At 43.5% G+C, this 20,892-nt stretch overlaps 1 protein-coding gene across 4 annotated transcripts; it reads left to right on the top strand.

Annotated features, from left to right (window-relative positions):
* Positions 1 to 302: 302 nt before the first annotated feature.
* On the top strand, positions 303 to 20,061 carry LOC138842995 (MAP/microtubule affinity-regulating kinase 3-like). Of its 4 annotated transcripts, none has more exons than XM_070064838.1 (7): positions 303 to 2,776; positions 5,616 to 5,787; positions 14,434 to 14,535; positions 15,554 to 15,656; positions 18,131 to 18,198; positions 18,649 to 18,713; positions 19,932 to 20,061. In XM_070064838.1, exon 1 carries the CDS (start codon positions 1,043 to 1,045, stop codon positions 2,687 to 2,689), a length of 1,647 nt encoding a protein of 548 aa, XP_069920939.1. In that variant the 5' UTR covers positions 303 to 1,042; the 3' UTR covers positions 2,690 to 2,776; positions 5,616 to 5,787; positions 14,434 to 14,535; positions 15,554 to 15,656; positions 18,131 to 18,198; positions 18,649 to 18,713; positions 19,932 to 20,061. The 4 variants fall into 4 exon arrangements, with proteins under 4 accessions (XP_069920939.1, XP_069920938.1, XP_069920940.1 ...); XM_070064837.1 differs by having other exon boundaries at positions 18,530 to 18,713; XM_070064839.1 differs by lacking the exon at positions 18,649 to 18,713.
* The last annotated feature ends 831 nt before the right edge of the window (positions 20,062 to 20,892 follow it).

The raw sequence follows: 20,892 nt of genomic DNA, 5'->3' as shown, positions 1-20,892 counted from the left end.
TTGAAATGTCATGATGCCCGTCTTGTGGTACCAACATGCTGAGACCGCTTGTGTAAGATATTTTGAGTATAGACTTAGGAGGTCTATAAAAGCCGAGAGTTATTACAAATTTTTAAACTAGAAAGGCAAAGTCCATTGAAACAGCCTATAGTTATTAATCTCTCCTAAACTAAATGTCAGCCTCTAGCACCGCTTTAAGCAAAAAGCTTTTGGGGTCCTTTCCCTTTAACCAGTGGTCAGTTCTTCAGAAAACCACCAAGGAGTGTTGCCAGCTGTGATTGGTCTATCTGTTGCCCTGACATCAGGAGAGCCATTGTGATGTCATTCCAACTGCCTAACAGCTCCCTGGCTTGGCCTAGGTTCTTGTTCAGTTGGCCCAGGAAGCTCTTTGGAGGCAGCCTGAAGGACTTGGACGACATTACTGGTTTTCTCTTGTCTTGTTTTTGTTTGCTTTGTTGTTTTGTCTGTCTGGTTTATTTGTTCTTTCTACTACGTTGGTTCTTATTTTCTATTTTGCTTTGTTCTTTTTTCTATTTTTCCATCTCTCTGCCCCTCCCATTTTTACTTTGTATTCTGTGTATTTATTTTCCTTAAATATTCATTCACTTATTTTTTTTTATTGTCACAGGCTAAATGCATTTTGTTGTTTTCATTTTGTCCTTTTTGCTGTGTTTCCCCCATTTTGTGATTATTTTCTCATTTTTGATCCTTTGATCTAAATAGGACCATTATAAGACTTATTGATTAGAATTGTTACCATAGTTAATATAGTTGGTATTGTTTTACTTTTTAGCATTTTTAGCATTCTGTGTGTTTTCTAACTTGTAATTCTTAATTTTGATACAATTGGTTTAGTGATTAATATACTGTAGTTCATATAGTTAGCATTCTTGGTTACAAATATTACCATACTGAATCTTGTTAATTTTAATTGTGTCAGTTTTGTTTGTTTGATTTTCATTTGTTTCCCAGTTTTCATTGTTACCTAAGGTGACTGTTAAGAGTTTCTAGTGTAACACTGCAGGGGTGGGTACCTCCCACAATGGAAGGCCTCACAGCCTTCAACAGTGAGGAGGAGGTCCTGGATGGGTACCAGGTCCTCAAGATCACCGGCAAGGGCAGTTTTGGGCAGGTGGCACTGGCCCATCATCTGGAAAGTGGGACCCAGGTGGCTGTGAAGATGATTGCGACAGGTGGCCAGAACTCCCGCAGGTTCCAGCAGTTCTGTGCAGAAGCAGAAATAATGAAGGGACTGCATCATCCTCACATTATAAAACTGTTGCAGCTAAGGCACACGGCACAGAGAGGCTACATTTTTATGGAGTATGCGATCAAGGGAGACCTTAGATGTTACCTGATAGAGCGAGGCTGCCTACAGGATGAGGAGATACGCCCGATATTTTACCAAACATTATCAGCTGTGCATTACTGCCACGAGCAGCGCATCGTGCACAGAGATTTAAAGCTAGAAAATCTCCTTCTAGATGACAATCTGAATATCAAGTTGACTGATTTTGGGCTCAGCTGCAAACTGGCTGATGGAGAACACCTGAAGTGTTTGCGTGGGACCCTTCATTATTGTGCCCCGGAAGAATTCCGAGCTGAGGCGTTCAATGGGTACAAGGCTGATGTGTGGAGCCTGGGCGTGGTCCTGTACACCATGGTGACCAAGTCACTACCTTTTGAAGGGAAGGATTTTGTACACCTGAAGGAAACCATCCTGTCCGCATACTACAGAATCCCCAGCTATGTCAACATTGAGCTTGAGAACCTGTTGGACAGGTTACTGACCCGAAACCCTGAGGAGAGGCCCACAGTGGCAGACATCATGGGCCACCAGTGGCTCCGTGTAGGACATAAAGCACCTGAAACAAGTGAAGAGTTTCTGTTTCCTCCCAAGGAACAGGAAATATGGGAATTCCCATGGGGCCCACGCTCTCAATCGTGCCTTAAGGAAAGGGATGACCCCTTGTCCTCTGTGCCACACTGTGTGAAATCCCCACAGAAGGGCTACAGCATGCAGGAACTATGGGGACACAGAGAAGTGGAGCCTGTGGTGTCTCCTCAGGGTCCCGAAGCTCTAAGCTGCCTTGAGGACCTTGGCTTCCAGCTGGACCATAAAGCAGGCTCCCTGCCACCCAGGCTCCAAGCCACTTCCTTGCCCGCTGTGCTGCAGAAGGGCCACACCAAAGTGAAGCCCATGCTTCAGGCCACCCCCGCTGCTCAAAGCTGTCCCATTCTCCAGTGCCTCCCTGGTCACTCAGACGGCAACATCAGAGCCCATGAGTGTGCCCTTTGCAACTCCCAACCACTGCTGCTTGAAGAGGAACAATCAGGGCAGAATGCCTGCCACCGTGCTCCCAGTATGTCTAGCAGTGTGTCCTGCAGACCAGACAGTCCCCAAATGGCCATGTTGCCAAGGATCCTCGCAGCCTGGGCAGCCCCCAGCAAGGACTCTCTGACCTCCCTCTCCATGCTGAACAGCAACAGCAGTGACGATCATTTCGAAGTCAGGAGCTGCTCCCGGGGAGCATCAGAGAAACAGAGCATCCCAGGAATGCAACAGGAGGAGGGGACCTCAGACACTCAGGCGAAAAAGAGCAAGAGTCGCCAGGGGATTGGCAGGAGGATTGTCAGATTCTTCACCTGGATATGTTGTATCCTGCCAGCCCCAGAGGAAAGCCCTTGAGTCCAGAGTGGAAAGTGGCATCTCTGTAGCCTCTTGGGAGATGCCCAAGAGGAGGAGCTCTTCCATGAGAAGTGAAACAATTAAGAGGTAGTCATGGAAACTTTTCTGGGAAGTGGGGAGGTGAGGAAAGCAGTAAGAGAAATGACAGGCATAGAGAGAATATACTGTCACAGCTTTCAGATAGTCAGCAAGGTAACGTGTTTTCATTGTTAGGCGCGATGGCCATTTCCCAAGAGAGAGAAGAAACGGACACGTGGTGTTCAAGTGTGTTTAGAAAATGAATCCATTAATGTCACTCCCTAATGAAACTCCCTGTACCCAGGCCTTATTAGAGCCCTTCCTTAGACCCCCTCCTGGCTAGCAGCAGGAGTATCAGTTTCTCAAGAATACCTGCTTTTGTTTTTGCTCCCCCACCCTCTTGATCCATGTTGTGATTATTTATTGCTGTGAGACAAGGAAAGGACTGAAAATTCCTGCAGCGTCGTTGATGCCATGACTTGGATCGACTCAAATCCATTGGAAGGGCGAGTAAAGCAGACTGATCGCTTCCCTGGTTTTTGGAAAAATTCTAATCTTCTACATAGTCAAATTTTCTTTTAAAACACCAGGTCTCTTTGATCCGGTTAAAAGCAATTTGTGTGGGCTGCTGATTTTAAGATACAGGGCCTAAGGTGGATGGCACTCCTTGTCTTCCTCCCACTTTATTCTTGGGTTATTGTCTGCATTATGTGCTCAGGTAGCTCTCTCTGCCCTGTGACCTCTCCTGTTTCTGAGTTTCATTCTGCAAGCCCAAGTTCCCAGTCCCGTGGATGAGAAACTTCTGAGACAATTCGTGGCTCCTGGATCAGAACTGAGGAGCCTGCCTTGCAGACCTAGGTGTCCTCTCCCATTGAGCTGCCTTCTTGGCTGCCCCAAAGTACTCATGACCCGCATGTATGGCAAGAAGTCATCTGGCACATTAACCAGTGCCCACAGTTTCCATTTTCCTGCCCAGGTTTTTCTTTGCCAAAGAACATGTTTGAAATAAATCTTTCCCAGAGCCATGCTCTTAAAGCTAACACATTGGAGAAAATTTCTATCATCATACCACCCCATTTCCCCCTCTGCACATTCAGCAGTCTTGGCAGCAAGGACCACTTGCCCTCCTTCTAAACTTTGGCACTGAAGGTGTTAATTGAGACCCCCGTTGTAGAAACTCATTTCCAAATTCAGACATCTAAGACAAGTCACTTACAAGTGGCTGTGCTTGGGCTGCCTTCTCAAGCACTGGGATTCCTTTGACTGCCAGAATTTTAAAAAAAGAAAAGTTTGTGCTATTTCTGTACCATGTTTGTACCATGATACAAGCTAAAGGATGAAGAAAATTGGTTTCCTAAGGAACCTATTTTGCCTAGCGTCTGTCTCACTTTCTGCTACAATATGCTCCCATCTCACATCTTTCCTCCTGAGGATTCCTTAAGAATCCATTACCAGGTTGTGGAGCCAAAGTTCGGTTGTCCTTATAAATGGTCCCACTCCACTGTGGTGGCTGGTTTCAAATTCGTTTGTGGTTTGTTAACTTCACCCTTTTCTCTAGTGTGAGATGGGAGGAGAAAGTGTTTCCCTCTCTCAATACAGTATTCCTCTATAGGAAGGAGTCTCCCTGACGACTCCCCTCCCTCACTATGGCATTTGGATGTTTAACACCTCATGCCATGATGATGCCAGACTAATGTATCTTGTAGTAATTTAGTTCAGCTGTACCTGGACATCGGCTTTAAAGTGATTGCTGCCTTTTGAAGCTTAAATATCACTGCCTTGAGAAAGTTACTTTGTAAGTTTCCAAACTGTTTTGCAATTTGGTGAAACTGGTTTGGATAACACAACAGTGAGTGACTGGAGTCAGATTTTATAACCTTTCAGCTGTATTTTACAAAATAGGAAATGTAAGTTTCAATCTGTGAAACAAAAACATGGTGTTTCCCTGTGACAGTGCTTGGCATTGGTACTCACTGAGATTGAATGCTCACTCAATGGATGCCTTGTCTACGTCATTGCTCTCCAGCTTAATGCTGTTTAATAGAAATAATGGGACTGGGTTCTACGTATCCAAGTTTTATGCTAGTAGACCAAAGTGAGCCAATACAGAGTGGCTTAAAACATAACTTATTTGATGTGATAAATCTTCTATTCAAGATTTTCACTTTGCTTTTTGTGACCAACAAAGAAAACAAAGAGTTTTTGAAACATTTATTTTTGAAATGTTATGCATGTTATACAATTTTCATATAGTTCCTATATACAGATTTATAGTGGGAACATAGTGAGACTCACATTCCAGGCTCCTCCCCCATCTTGGTTTCCTATTCTTAATTTTGACAGTGATCTATCATTGTTATAATTAGTGATCATATAGTTAACCCTAGTCTAAGTATAGGAGTTCAGCAAATAGTATGAAGAGAAAGAAAACAAAAGAAACTAAACAAAGATCACTCCTCAATGGAAGAGACAGCACTCTAAACAATCATCCACTCTCAAAATGTCAGGTAACCTGTGGGTCAGGCCAAAGTCAGGAGCTAGGATCTCTATCCAGGTGGCCCACACAGGCAACAAGGGTACAAGTGCTTGGCCCATCTTTTGCTACTCTCCTGCATATGTTAGCAGGAAGGTGGATCAGAAGTGGAGCAGCTGTGACACACACAGACACTCACATGGGATGATGACATTGCAGGCTGTCTTAACTCGTGTATCACAATGCCAGTCCCACGGGTTGTTCTTTATCTGGATTGTGATAGCAGGCCCACAACTGTATACATTCCTCAAAGCTTACAGAAGTATATGCTTGAGTTTGACTTGAATTGATAAAGAAAAAGGGAAAAATGAGGCCAGGCTCTGGGATTTCTGAGAGCTTTGCAATCCTTGACTTTTCATCTTTTTCATCTTCCAGATACGTGTTTCTTGTCAGGAGCTCCCCTCCTCTGATCCTGTTTCCCCTGAGGAGAGCTAGAAGAAGAGTCTGAAAAGCCTTTGTGACAAGTTGGAGTCTGGAGTTCCCAGGATGATGAAAGCCAACCGTGTGCCTGCCCAGAGAAATTGTGCTTGGATACATCCACCTCCTCGTAAGTGTTAGTGATAAAGCTGCTTTCAAGCCACTGGCTGTCCGGGGGATGACCGACAGGGCAAGCTGTCCCCTGTGTCCCATGTGGCTACAAGAAGTCTGGGAGCCACTGTCAAGCCCCACAAGCTAATATTAGCCACAGGAGCCATGCTCAGGAACTTTTCCCTTGCATTGAGAAAAATGTTTATTTTTTTCATTTTATAAAAATTTGCACTAACATACAAAACACAGAATTCACCACCTTAGCCCTTTTTAAGTGTACAGTTGAATGGCCTGAAGTATAGTGATATGGTTGTGTGACCATTGCTTTCCATCTCCTGAAGTTGTTCCTCCTACAACATTGCAACTATCTTCATGAAACACCCAGTCCCCATGCCATCACAGCACCTTGCTTACCCCTAGTTCCAGCCTCTATGAATGGGAGAAGTTTGCCTTCTACATATTAGACTGTATTTGTCTCTTTCAATCCCATTTTATTTAATTGTCTATTGGAAGTCAGAGAGAAAGACAGCGCCCATCTGCAGCTTCATTCCCCAGATGCCTGCAATGGCCAGGACTGGGTTGGGCTGCAGTCAGGAGCTTGAAGTTCAACCCATGTATCATATAGGTGAATGGAGCCCAGAAATTTGAGCCATCGCCTGCTGCCTCTCATAGTCTACAATAGAATAGAGTTGGGTCAGGAGATGGAGATTGGAGTCAAACCCAGTTTTTGTGATATAGGGCACAGGTATGCTAACTGGCCTATTAACTGACTGCTAAGCTAAACATCTGCCCTCAGTATTTATCTTGCTGTGGCTGAGTTTTACTATAGGAACTCAAGTTTATTCATGTATCGGCAAGTGTTAGACTGTCCTTCCTCTTAAAGGCTGGATAATACTCCATTGGTTAGGTGGATGACACTGCTTATCTAGTCACATTCTGCTAATGGACAATTGGAGTCTTTCTACATATGGGTTACTGTGAAATAATGGTACTGTGAACGTGTGCAGATAACTCATTGAGACCATGTTGTCAATTCAGTTTATAAGATCTGTATATTTGAAAGAGAGAGAGGGAGAGAGAGAGAGAGAGAGAGAGAGAGATTGATCTATCTTCCATCCAGTAGTTGGCTTCTCAAATGCTGATAAAAGCCAGTGCTTGGCCAGGCCAAACAGGACCCTATAACTCCATGCTGTTCCCCCATGTGGGTGGCAGGGACCTATGCATTTGAGTCATTATCTGATACCTCCCAGGGTGTGCCTTTGCAGGAAGCTGAAATGAGAAGCAGAGGTGGGACTTGAATCCAGGCACTTGGATATAGATGCAGGCATCCCAAGTGATGTCTTAGTGGCTGGGCCAAACAGCTTGCCCCATCGTTTCCCCTTTTGATAATCTACATCTCGGGGCTTTTGTTCTCTTACGTACATTAGGAGCACATTCCAGGTCTACTACACTAAAGGCTAGGGAGCTGCACAATGATGAACTACGATGGGGCTGGCACGGAAGTGCAGCTGTTTACGTTGCTGCTGGTAAATCCAGCATCCCATATCAGAATGCCATATTGAGTCCCAGCTACACTGCCTCATATACAGCTCCTTGTTAATGTATACTCTGGGAGTCAGAACGTGATGGCTGAAGTGCCTGGTCAATTGCAACCCATGTGGGAGGCCAGGATGGGGTTCAGGGCTCCTGGCTTTAACCTGGTTCAGTTCTGGCCATTGCAGACATGGGGAGTGATCCAGTGGATGGAAGGCCTCTCTGTCTCTCCAAATGTCTGTCTGCCTTTCTTTGTCTTTGTCATCCTTTCTGTCTGATGCTGTCACCCTGCCTTTCAAATTAATATGCCTTTAAGAAAAATTAGGAGGTACCAGAAAGTGGGGATCAACAGTGGCCAATATTGTGGCACAGCAAATTAAGGTGCTGCCTGCAACCATGGCATTTGATCCGAGTGCATGTTTGAGTCCCATTTTCTCCAGATATGATTTAGGTCCTTGCTGACATGCTTGGGAAAGCAGCAGAGGATGACCCAAGTCCTTATGCCTCTGGTTCCTTATAGGAGACCTGTTGAAGTTCCAGGCTCCTTGGTGTGACTGGCGCAGCTCCAATACTTGTGGCCATTTGTGAGAGTACCAGCAGACAGAATCTCTCTCTCTCTCTCTACCTCTGTCTCTGTCTCCCTCCATCTCTCTCTCTCTGCCCACTCCTCCCTCTCTCCCTCCCTCCCTCCCTCTCTCCTTCCCTCTTTCCCTCCATCCCTCCATCCCTCCCTCTTCCTTCTTTCTCTGTCTCTTTGTAAATCTGCTTGAGATTAAATAAAACTTAAAAACTTTTATTTTGTCACTTTGGTGTGTGTGTGTCTGTGTGTGTGACTGAGAGAAATCAAGAAGATCTTCCATCTTTTGGTTCACTCCCCAATTACCTGCAACTTCTGGAGTTTGTCCAGGTCTAAGCCAGTCACCTTGGAGCTCAATCCAAGGTGTCACATGTCAGTGACAGGAATCCCAGTTCTTGAACCGTCTCCTGCTGCCTAGCATGTTATAAATTACAAGACTTTGGATGGGAAATGAGCTGTGAGAAATCTAGGGAGTCTGGGGGCTGGCTTTTTTTTATATAACCATTTAAACTGCTGCTTGGGATGTGATATCTCATGTGAGTGCTTGTTCCTGTTCTGGCTGCTCCACTTGCAACACAGCTCCCCACTATTGCACCTCGGAAAGCAGTGTAATATGGTCCCCTGGGACCCTGCACCTAATTGGTAGACCCAGGTGAAGCTCCTGGTTCCTTATTTTGGCTTGGCCCAGTCGAAGCTGTTGTGGCCACTTGCAGAGTGAAACTGCAGATGAAAAAGACCTCTCTCTCTATGTCTCAGTCTCCCTCCCTCCCCCACCTCTTTATCGCTGTCTCTCTCTCTTTTTTTAGATTTATTTATTTGAAAGGCAGAATTAGAGAGAGAGTCAGAGAGTGGTTTTTATCTATTGGTTGCCTCCCAAGATGGTTGCAAAATCAGGGCTGGGCCAGGAACCCATGGGTGCTGGGGCCCAAGCACTGGGCCATCCTCTGCTGCATTTCCAGTACACTAGTAGAGAGCTGCATTGGAAGCAGAACATCCAGGACTCAAACCACTGCCCATTTTGGATGCTGACACCACACTATGGATGCAAACCTGTACCACTATGCCATGGCATCAGCCCAAAGTAAATAGATAAATCTTTATCTAAAAAACATTAGGCATTCCGCGATGGGATGTAGGCATCCAAAGCAGTGTTCTAAACATCGTGCAAGGACCCTTCCCCTGGAAGCTATATTTCTCTAAGTCGGCCACTCATTTTATGGTGTGTTTTTTGCTAGACACAGAAACCCATGTAATACCCAAATATTCTTGAAGAGGTGAATGGGGGCAGGCAGAAGCTGAAAGGGTTACACAATTGAATACCACTCAGCAGCAGAACAGAGAAAGCTTTGGGGCCATGCGATAATGTGGAGAATCTGAAAGTATTTTGCTGAATACCAGAAACCTCTCTCATAAGGTTTCCAGAGTACCGCTGGTACAGTGTTCTCCAATATGCAAACCTTTTGTGTTGTGTCCCATGGTATACCTATGCCATAATTTCTTTATCCTGTCTTTGGTTGACAGACATCTGTGTTGATTCTATATCTTAGCTACTGCGGATTGAGCAACAATAAACATAAACATAGTGGTACAGATAACTCTTTAATATGCTGATTTCATTTCCATTGGGTAAATTCCCAGGAGAGGGATGGCTGGGCCATGTGATAGGTCTATATGGAGATTTCTGAAGTGTCTCCTTACTGCCTTTTTTTTTCTCTTTTACAATGGCTGGCTGATTTTTCATTCCTCCACAGTGGATTAGGGCATTTTTTTCCCCACATCCTCACCAGCATTTGTCATTTGTTGATTTCTGCATGAAAGCCATTCTAACTGGGATGAGATGGAACCTCATTGTGATTTTGATTTGCATTTCCCAGATGGCTAATGATCCTGTGCCTTTTTCACGTGTCTGTTGGCGATTTGGATGTCCTCTTTTGAAAGTCTGTTCACATCCTTTGCCCATTTCTTAGCTAGATTGTTTTGTTGTGGTTGAGTCTTCAGCTCTTTATATATTCTGGATATTAATCCTTTATCAATTGTATAGTTTGCAGATATTTTCTCTCATTCTGTCAGTTGCCTCTTCACTTTGCTGAGTGTTTCTTTGGCAGTGCGGAAGTGTCTCAATTTGATGTAATCCCATTTGTCAAATCTGGCTTTGATTGCCTGTGATTCTGGGGTCTTTTCCAAGAAGCTTTTGCCTATGCCAGTGCCTTGCAAGGTTTCCCCAATGTTCTGTAATAATTTGATGGCTTCACTTCTTAGATTTATGTCTTTGATCAATCTTGAGTGGATTTTTGTGTAAGGTGTAAGGTAGTGGTCTTTCTTCATACTTGGCGAAAGTGGAGTTTGTAGTTCTCACCGCAGCATTTGTTGAAGAGACTGTCCTTGGTCCAGGGATTGATTTTAGTTCCTTTGTTAAAGGTAAGTTGGGTATAGAAGCATGGATTGATTTCTGGAGTTGCTCTTCTGTTCCCTTGGTCAGCCTATCTGGTTTTCTTTGCCAGTGCCAGGCTGTTTTGATTATAACTGCCCTTTAGTATGTCTTGAAATCTGGTATTGTGATGCCTCCAACTTTGTTTCCGTTGTACAAACTGTTTTAGCTATTCTGGTCTCCTGTGTTTCCCTATGAATTTCATGATTTTTTCTAGATCTGAGAAGAATGTCCTTCTAGATCTGAGAGGAATGGCTTTTGGTAGTTGGACATTTTAATGATATTGATTCCTCCAATCCAGGAACAAGGAAGATATTTCCATTTCTTGGAGTCATCTCCTATTTCTTTCTTTAATGTTTTGTAATTTTCATCATAGAGATCTTTGATATGCTTGGTTAAATGTATTCCAAGGTATATTTTTTTGTACCTATTTTGAAAAGGAATGATCTTAGAAGTTCTTTCTCAGCCATGGCTTGCCTGTGTATACAAAGGCTATTGATTTGTGTGCATTCATTTTCTATCCTGACATGTTGTGAAACATTTTCATGAGTTCCAGTAGTCTCTTAGTGAAGTCTTTTGGGTTGACTCTCTGTAGAACCATCTTATCTGCAATCAGGGACAGTTTAACTTCTTCCTTCCCAAGTTGTACCTCTTGGACATCTTTTTCTTCTTTAGTGGCTCTGGCTAAAACTTCCAGGAGTATATTGAATAGGCATGGTGAGAGAGTGCCTCCTTTTCTGGTTCTGGATCTTAGTGGGAATGCTTCCAACTTTTCCACATTGAATGAGATGCTGGCTACGTGCTTGTCCTAAGTTACCTTGGTGGTATTGAGGAATGTTCCTTCTATACCCAGTTTGCTTAAGGTTTTCATCATGAAAGGAGGCTGTATTTTATCACATGCTTTCTCTGCTTAAATTGAATAACCACATGGTTTTGGTTCTTCAATCTATTAATGTGATGCATCACACTTATTGACTTGTGGATGATTAATCACCCTTGCGTACCAGGAATAAATCCTACCTGGTCTGGTAGAATGATCTTTCTGATGTATTGCTGGATTTAATTGGCTATTAGTTTGTGGAGGATTTTTGCATCAATGTTCATTAGGAAAACTGGTCTACAGTTCTTTTATTCTGTTGTATCTTTTTCTTGTGTAGGAATTAAGGTGATGCTAGCTTCATAGATGGAGTTTGGGCGGATCCCCTCCATTTCATTGAAATGCCTGGTAGACGTAGCAGTAAAGCCCTCTGGTCTGAGCTTTTCCTGGTTGGGAGTGTCTGTATTAGTGAATCAATTTCCTTCTTGGTGATTGTTCGGTTTAGGTTTTCTATGTTTTCATGACTCAATTAGGTTGGTTGTATGTGTCCAGGAATCTATCCATTTCTTCTACAATCTTGATTTTTTGGCATACAGCTCTCTGTAGTAATTCTAGATGGTTCTTATTACTTCTGTGGTATATGTTGTTACATTTCTTTTTTCTTCTCTGTTTTATTAGCTTGGGATTTCCCCCCAGCCTTTTTTTTTGGTTACTTGGGGCAATGGTGTATCAATTTTGTTTATTTTTTTGAAAAGGCATCTCTTCATTTTGCTGATCTTTTGTAGTTTTCATTTCAATTTTGTATGTTTCTTCTCTGATTTTAATTATGTCTTTTCTCCTATGGATTTGGGGTTTGGTTTGTTGTTTTTCTAGGTCCTCGTAATGCCTTGATAACTCATTTATTTGGTGCCTTTCAAATTTCTTGATGTAGGCAGCAATCACTAATCACTTCCCTCCTTTTTTTTTTTGACAGGTAGAGTTATATGCAGTGAGAGAGAGGCAGAGAGAAAGGTCTTCCTTCCGTTGGTTCACTCCCCTAATGTCCGCTTCAGGTGGCGCTTTGCCGATCCAAACCCAGGAGCCGGATACTTCCTCCCGGTCCCCCATACGGGTGCAGGGACCCAAGCTCTTGGGTCATCCTCTGCTGCCTTCCCGGGCCACAGCAGAGAGCTGGACTGGAAGGGGAGCAATGGGGACTAGTACCCAGCACTCCAACCAGGTTAGAACCTGGGGCGCCAGTACCTCAGGTGGAGGATTAGCCAAGTGAGCCCCGGCCCCGGCCAATCACTTTCCTTTTCACATTGTTTTTGCTGTTTACCATAAGTTTGGATAGGATGTAATGTTGACTTCTTTGGTTTCCAGAAGTGTTTTTTAAAGGTTTGATTATTTTATTTGAGAGTTAGAGTTACAGACAATGAGAGGGCGAGACAGAGAGAAAGGTCCTTCCATTGGTTCACTCCCCAAATGGCTGCAATGGCTGGAGCTGTGCAGATCCACAGCCAGGAGCTAGGCGCTTCCTCCTGGTCTCCCACCTTTATGCAGGGGCGCAAGGACTTTGGACATCTTCTACTTCTTTCCAAGGCTATAGCAGAGAGCTGGACTGGAAGAGGGGCAGCTGGGACTAGGACCGGCACACATATGGGATGCCAGCGCCACAGGCAGAGGATTAACCTACTGTGCCATCACGCTGTCCTTTCCAGAAGTTTTTGACTTCTCTTTTTATTTCTCTTATGGTCCACTGTTCGTTCGGGAAAATGTTGTTCAGTCTTCATGTATTTGCATGCATTCTAGTTGTACTTCATTTGATGATTTCCAGCTTCCTTCCATTGTGGTCTTGTGATGCATGGTATGATTTTTTTAATTTACTGAGACTTGCTTTATGACCTAGCATGTGGTCTATCCTAGAGAAAATTCCATGCACTTGGGCCATCTTCTACAATTTTCCCAGGCCGTAGCAGAGAGCTGGATCAGAAGTGAAGCAGCTGGGACTTGAACTGGGGCCCACATGGGATGCTCTCACTGTAGGCAGTATCTGCTATGCTACTGATCCAGCGCCACTGAATAAAATAAATCTTTAGAAGAATAAATTACAATTTAGAATATTGCATACTTGAAAATTACTCAGAGAGAACTTAAGTGTTCTGACCATAACCAAGTGTGTATGGTGGTTAATATGCTAAGTTGATTGATGGCACCATTTCAGAAAGTGCTTCTGGTTCACTCCCCAATGGCCACAATGATCAGGGTTGGGCCAGGCCCAAGTCAGGAGCCAGGAGCTTCTTCCATGTTACCTACATGGGAAGTGGGTGCAGGAACTCAAACCATCTTCTTCTGCTTTTCCAGGAGAATTAGCAGGGGGCTGGATTGGAGGTGGGGCAGCCGGGCTAGGAATTTCCCCTAGATGGGTTGCCAGCTCTACAGGCTGTGGCTTAACCCCTTGTGCCATAGCTCTGGCCTTTGATGATTGTTTATCCCTCTTCTCTATACTCTTGCGGAACAGTGGTTTTTCTACTTAATACTTGTTGAATTCTTTATTTAGTGGAGGTTTAAGCTTGTGATTATAAAGTAATTTTAGGCATGTCATTGTAAGAATTAAAAGATAGATGGGGCTGGCACCGTGGCAAGTGGGTTAACGCCTTGGCTGGGAAGTGTCAGCATCCAGTACAGGTGCTGGTTTGAGTCCTGGCTGCTCCTCTTCTGGTAGAGCTCTCTGCCGTCACCTTGAAAGCAGTAGAAGATGGCCCAACTCCTTGGGCCCGTACACCCACGTGCAAGACCTAGAGGAAGCTCCTGTCTCCAGGCTTCGGATTGTGAAGGAAGAAGTGAAACTATCCCTCTTTGCAGATGATATGATTCATTATTTAGGGGATCCAAAGAACTCTACTAAGAGACTATTGAAACTCATAGAAGAGTTTGAAAAGTAGCAGGATATAAAATCAGTGCACAAAAATCAATAGAATTTGTATACACAGGCAATGCCATGGCTATTTACAGTAATAGTAAGCAGCAGAGGATAAAGTTTCCTCCAATGTCCTTGCTTTTATCTCCTCTTTATGTAATGCACGTCTTTGATATCCTTTAGCACATCATGCCTTAGAAACAGGGCTCAGCTGATGCCACATTTTGTATGGAGCAGCTCTGTGGTAGTGGTAAGTTGTGGGGAATGAAGTGACTAGTCTTAAATCTCAAGTGTTACTGAGCCTGTGTCCTTGGATTGTAACCTTCACCTGTGCTTTTCAGTGTTGTTTTGCTTTTTCATTGGGTGGAGGAAGAGGGGAGAAAGGTCAAGTCGCTATTTCCCACCACACAGGTTCATGTGATGGTAGAATACAAGTAGAAGACCTGGACGCACTCTGGAGTCTGAGGAGAGAACTGATTGTCAGAGAAATCAATTGGACTGCCTGAGGTGCTGGTGAGTGTTACCCACCTGAAAGATGTAGGCTTCCTGCATGTTGTTCATGTTTATGGTAGGTGGTAACATTCTCATATTAAGGAATATTCTTAAGGATGAAAAGGCCCATCCCAGATGAATTGTGAGGTCACCCAGATCTGCGAGATGCTAAGGGGCAAGTTGAGGAATGCACCCAATCATGCTTGATCTGATAAGTGTGTTTCCAGAGCCTCTTCCCTGCTTCTTGTGAAACAGGGTTCCTCTGAAGAAGGGCTGTCATCACAGGTTTTTGGAGTGGCCAAGCAATTGGCAAGTTTAACATTTCTTTTATGGAATTCCAAAGAGTGGCTGGGAGTGGGACACACCTAATGGGATAAAGGTCTTTTTGGAAGGGATGTATTTATTTGTCTTGGAAATGGAAGATAAACAATAAGTCTAGATGCTTGATATGTGTATGTTTCACCTCTGATGAAGATGAAATTATTGGAAATGGTAGAATTTTCCATGTGAAATAGTTCCTACTGATAGCAGGGAGGTTAGGCAAAGATAGTTTCACAATGTTGGAAAAATTCAGTAGGAACTTCATTGAAATCAGATACTTATTTTCCTATTTTGTTAGATTTAGAATGCCACCCACTAAAGACACTTTCTTTGAAACCTATTTTATGTGCATAGTGCCAGCTAGTGTACAGTTGTTTCTACTATATTGGAGTAATTTGGATTTGTGGAGTGCTCATCAGTATTAGAGATTGCTTTTATCTCCATCTAGTTAACCTTTGGAAGAATTTTGAAAATATCAAGAATTATATGATGTATTATGCAGAAGTTGTAAAAATCCCATTTTGGAAAATGGTATCATTTTCCTTTCAATTTTTATTTCATTTGTGTTTCCCTCTGAATCATATATACCACTTATAACTTGATTATTTTGCTATCACTTCTTGCTATCAAGTTAATTTGTATATGATCTATCAACAGCCTATCGGCAAAGCAAGCTGCTCAAGTATAACATATTGCTGTGTTCATTTATGTATTTCAGTCACAAAAATAAAGATAGGTTTTGGACAAAACGAAATAGTGGAGAACTATGTTCAGAGCAATGGAAGGATGCGATTTCAAGGAACGCATCAGGACACAGAAAGGTAAACTGCCTAAGCTTACTGTAGGATTCCCATTGTACACTTCAGATTAGAAGCAGGGCAGTAGGTTCTATCTTAGAAAGTCCAAATGCTGTGATGTGTACATGGGATTTCCTGTTGGGCCTTAAGTCATGAGTGTGCATGTTTGACACTAGCGGTTCACATGTCAGGCAAGTGAATGTGACGTCAGAAGACGAGGAGGTTTAGCAGGAAAATCTCAGCTGACTATCAAGAGGGAGGAACTAACAAATGTTCCTCCTCTAGTTGACATAAATCTGAGAACCGAATAAAATGCCTTCCCTTTCAAGGGTCTTAAAGACTCGTTTTCTAGTAGGAAATCCGTGATGTCTGATTAACCAACCACTTTAAGAAAAAGCAAATTGAGACACTCAGGATGTTGTACAATCAGAACTTGTCAAACCTCTCTTCTCACCTTTGTCTTAATGTCTTGAGACGTAAACGAAGCGGAGCCAGAGAAGCAGAGAACCTGAAATGCAGTGTGCGGAAACTGCAAGAAGGTATGCTGTTTTTAGGGAAGAAAGCGCACGATGGAAAAAATGATGTTTTTTGACACGGAGAAGGTGGAGTATAGTTTTCTGTCACCACTACTCACACCCTTCTCCTCAACTTATTCTATGCAAATCGTCAGGTCCAAGTTGACCCACAATCCAAACAGCTTCAATATGTTGACAACAAGTAAATAGAAGCCAGAGTACAAATATAATGCGCTAGCCAAACAGGAAGCTGTATTCAACATAGTGGAGGCAAGAGTGACACTCTTTGGGAAAACTACACAGAAAGAAAGATGGCCAGAGAAGCCTAAGTTTTTCCTATCTTCATTGATACCAGGCCATAGTATGAAGAATGTGTGCATCAAACTAGGCAAATTCTTGCCAAGAGCTTCTACCAAAGCCAGGGCCACTGCAGTTCCAAACGCTGTTTTATAGCCTTCCTGCTTCGATCCCCGTAACTTGCTTTGCTACTTCAATGCTAGAAGCTTTTTATACTTATTGGTGTATTGTGGAGACTGAGACAGGGTGATTCACTTCCTTATCTGGATAGGATAGGGTGCATGTTTATTTTCCCTTTAGCTTTCCATCCCAGCACACAGTGCCCCCCAGCCACATTAGCTTTCATGAAAGACAAAACATTGGCTAAAATGCCTAGAACAACCTAAGTCTGCTGTGGTACTATCCTCCTACAGAAAAGATGGGGACTTGGTTCAGGTAGATGGTCATTGGTGCTGGCAAGTGGGGATCTTCCTCACCCAGTGACAAAATGAGATCATCCCCTGCAGGCTCCAATGTAGTCCAGTGCATTTCCTCCTCTCCTTTGTTCCTAGTGTATTCTTGGTGCCCAGCAAAACCTATGCAACTCTCTACAGAGATTCAAGATTTATGGACTTGTATTGGTTATGCAGATTCAAGACTCAAGTTTCGTATTACTCCTTCTCCAGCCCGAGGCAAGAGTTGCTATGTCCTGTCTAGGATCGTAGCTTGTGCCCAACTGTGAGCTTGTTAGAGTAGGGATAGTGCCTCCCCCTGCTTTGTATTTTGCACCTTTTAGCACATCCTTGCACACAGGGCCTCAGTAGAATACAATGGCTGGCTGGCGGGCTTGCAAGGGTGGCCAGAAGGGAAGGCATTCGCTATCTCCTATGCCTCCTTGAATTTTGTAGGAAATCACTATTGGGGCAGCTAGCAAATTGGGAATCCTTTCAGTCCAAACCACGGACAATGGAGTTCAAGGGCAACCTAGCAAATGTCACCTTCTAGAAAGTGGATCTTTGCTGCCTGCCCTATTGTTGAGCTCTACCTTAAGAAAGTCGTGACACTGAGACGGTTTTCCAGACATAGATCCCGGTTTCCTGGAAATGACACCCTAACCATGAGACAGCTCAACGGTCGTACTAATTCTACAGTGCCTTTCTGAAGTCAGTGAACCGGGAAGTATGTGTCATTATCAAAACCTGGGTAATCAGCACAACACTCAGCACTGCCTGGCAGCCTGCATGTAGAGACTGTGAAACTACATGTGGAAGGAAGAGGAGATCAAGCCAAGTCGAGCAGCCCCTACTTCTCCTAATAGAGAATAGGAACTTCTCGATGTGAACGGAGAGGTTGCCTTTTTTTTTTCTTTGCCTTTTTGCACCTTTCGGACAGTTTACTTGCGTGATTGGACTTGGACAATGTTCCACCTTCTTTCCTTTGCCCATCATCGAGTCCTCTATCCCTTTCCATCCTAAGCAGAAACATGGAGGATGCACTAAAGGGTCATGGCTCAAGGTGGTGTCTTTTTGTTCCTCACTTCTTTACATGCTGGACAGTTCTCCTATCCCTGACCTGCATCAAGATCTTTCCCCTGAAATAGAAAGCTACTGAGGGCTAGGGATCCTTGACCTTTCACGTTTTCTGTTTATCACCACGTGTTTCAAAGGAAATTTTATTCCATGTTTTCTCTCTCTCTCCTGTAATCAGATGGTGGAGAACTATGTTCAGAGCAATGGAAGGATGCGATTTCAAGGAACGCATCAGGACACAGAAAGGTAAACTGCCTAAGCTTACTGTAGGATTCCCATTGTACACTTCAGATTAGAAGCAGGGCAGTAGGTTCTATCTTAGAAAGTCCAAATGCTGTGATGTGTACATGGGATTTCCTGTTGGGCCTTAAGTCATGAGTGTGCATGTTTGACACTAGCAGTTCACATGTCAGGCAAGTGAATGTGACGTCAGAAGACGAGGAGGTTTAGCAGGAAAATCTCAGCTGACTATCAAGAGGGAGGAACTAACAAATGTTCCTCCTCTAGTTGACATAAATCTGAGAACCGAATAAAATGCCTTCCCTTTCAAGGGTCTTAAAGACTCGTTTTCTAGTAGGAAATCCGTGATGTCTGATTAACCAACCACTTTAAGAAAAAGCAAATTGAGACACTCAGGATGTTGTACAATCAGAACTTGTCGAACCTCTCTTCTCACCTTTGTCTTAATGTCTTGAGACGTAAACGAAGCGGAGCCAGAGAAGCAGAGAACCTGAAATGCAGTGTGCGGAAACTGCAAGAAGGTATGCTGTTTTTAGGGAAGAAAGCGCATGATGGAAAAAATGATGTTTTTTGACACGGAGAAGGTGGAGTATAGCTTTCTGTCACCACGACCCTCACCCTTCTCCTCAACTTATTCTAAGCAAATCGTCAGGTCCAAGTTGACCCACAATCCAAACAGCTTCAATGTGTTGACAATAAGTAAACAGTATCCAGAGTACATTTTTATTGCATGAGTTCTGCAATAGGCTAACAAGAAGGTCATTTTACGTAGTTGAGACGAATCTGACACTCTTTGAGAAATTTAGAGTGCAAGAAAATGGATAAGGAAGTGCAAGTGCCTTCTATGAAGAATGTGTGGATCACATTCTTGAGAAGAGCTTCTACCACAATCAGGGCCACTTTTGGTCAACACACTGTTTTGCAATCTTCCTGCTTTGATCTCTGGATCTTGCTTTGCTATTTCAATTATAAAAGCTTGTTGTACTTATTTATGGATTTTTGAGACTGGGTGCATGTTTCTTTCTCTTTAGCTTTCCATCCTAGCACACTGTCCTCCCCAGCCACATTACCTTTCATAAAAGACACATCGTTGGCTAAAAAGCATAGAACAGCCTAAGTCTTTTGTGGTTCTCTCTCTACATACAGAAAAATGGGTACTTGGTGCAGGTGAATGGCCAATGGCAGTAGCAAGTTGGGATCATCCTCACCCAGTGACATACTGAGATGATATCCTGTAGGCCCAATGAAGTCACATTCCATGTCTCAGGCTGGATCTCTGTGGTTCTGGGTTGTCAGTGTTGTTGTGCCATCCTCTGTTTGAGTACCAGAACTCCCCAAGAGGAGTGAAAGAATAAAGACCCGTCATTCAAATGAGATTAATCAGTCAGGCCTTGTTTTCCACCTTGAAGGAGAGTGAGTGTTCCTTGCATGAGGGCCTCAGCTACCATGCATGTGATGACACTGTGCGTACTCATTGACTTCTTAACTCATGAGTAGCAGTGCAGAGTTTTGAGGCAACGTTTTGAATTGCAGAGAATTTGCCAGCAAGCCACACTCTGATTTTCCACTGTCCTTCAAAGCAAGGCTTCAATTCTTCCTTGCACTGTGTTTTTGTGATTGTGTGTTTCTAGGGAATGCAAGGATAGGGTCTTGGAATCAAAGCCTCAGACTAATTGAAGATCAGAGTGGCAGACTACCACATGGGTTTCTGGGAAGTACACACTTTCTTGTCATTGTAGGGAGCTGGCAAGGGAACAGCAGGAGCTGCTGGAAAGGAGAGCAGCTGTGAGATAAAGGAAAATCTGAAACTGGCAGAAGAAGAAATGACAAAATCCAAGTGGGTTCAGACTGAACACCCAGCACCACAGGTATCTGTATTGGATTCTGTTTTACCTCTGTATAATGCATAGGCCTGATAAACATAGAAATGCATACAAATGATCTGAAGACAGAGAGCAAGAACACACACCAGGAAAAACAACACTGCAAGTGAAATATTACTAATTGACAAAGGTTGTTGGTTACTTAGCACATGCTGATCCCTAATGCTGGCCAAATGCTGTGGAGGCTTGGCTCACGTGAATGTTGCTGGGGGTGGTGAAAGCTGCCATTGTCCTTAGGAAGGCAGTTTTCTGTAAGTCAGGTGACATCCATGAAAAACGAAGGTGTCATTCTGTTAATCTAGGTGTTGGCACTCCAAGAAATATGGGAAGATATCAGAAAAAGGAGAACAGGGCTTTATGCGAAAAGCTATATGAGGGAAGATGCATTAGGGAGATAGAACAGTTAGGGAGACTGCATCAACTCAGAACCCTTGGAGGTTTCTATTCTGGAAAGGGAAATGGTAGAGCCACGGCATAAATTCCACTGTGTCTTTGTAATCAATATATTTGATCTGTGTGCATGTATTGTGCACATGTGTGAGGATAATGGTTACATGGGCAGATGATGAGAAATCATAGTGAAAATGTTCTTTTTCTGATGAATGTGAATTTCATTCACAGGAGAAAAACTCAAGATCTGCAGGGACATTGGAGCAACAGTTGTCCATTGTCAGAGACCAGGTAATCTGCATCCTGCCCTGTCATTGCAGAGTCCTTCATCCCCTTATGCAGATGATTTAGGTGCCTGTTAGTATCCATCAACTTCCATTTTCTGATGTGTTTGCTTCTTCAGGTGGCTGTTTGGGAAAAGGCTCAA

The sequence above is a fragment of the Oryctolagus cuniculus genome, chromosome 19, assembly GCF_964237555.1.
Source record: "Oryctolagus cuniculus chromosome 19, mOryCun1.1, whole genome shotgun sequence".
NCBI classification, from domain to species: domain Eukaryota; kingdom Metazoa; phylum Chordata; class Mammalia; order Lagomorpha; family Leporidae; genus Oryctolagus; species Oryctolagus cuniculus.
This window is presented reverse-complemented; position numbering and strand designations above follow the sequence as displayed.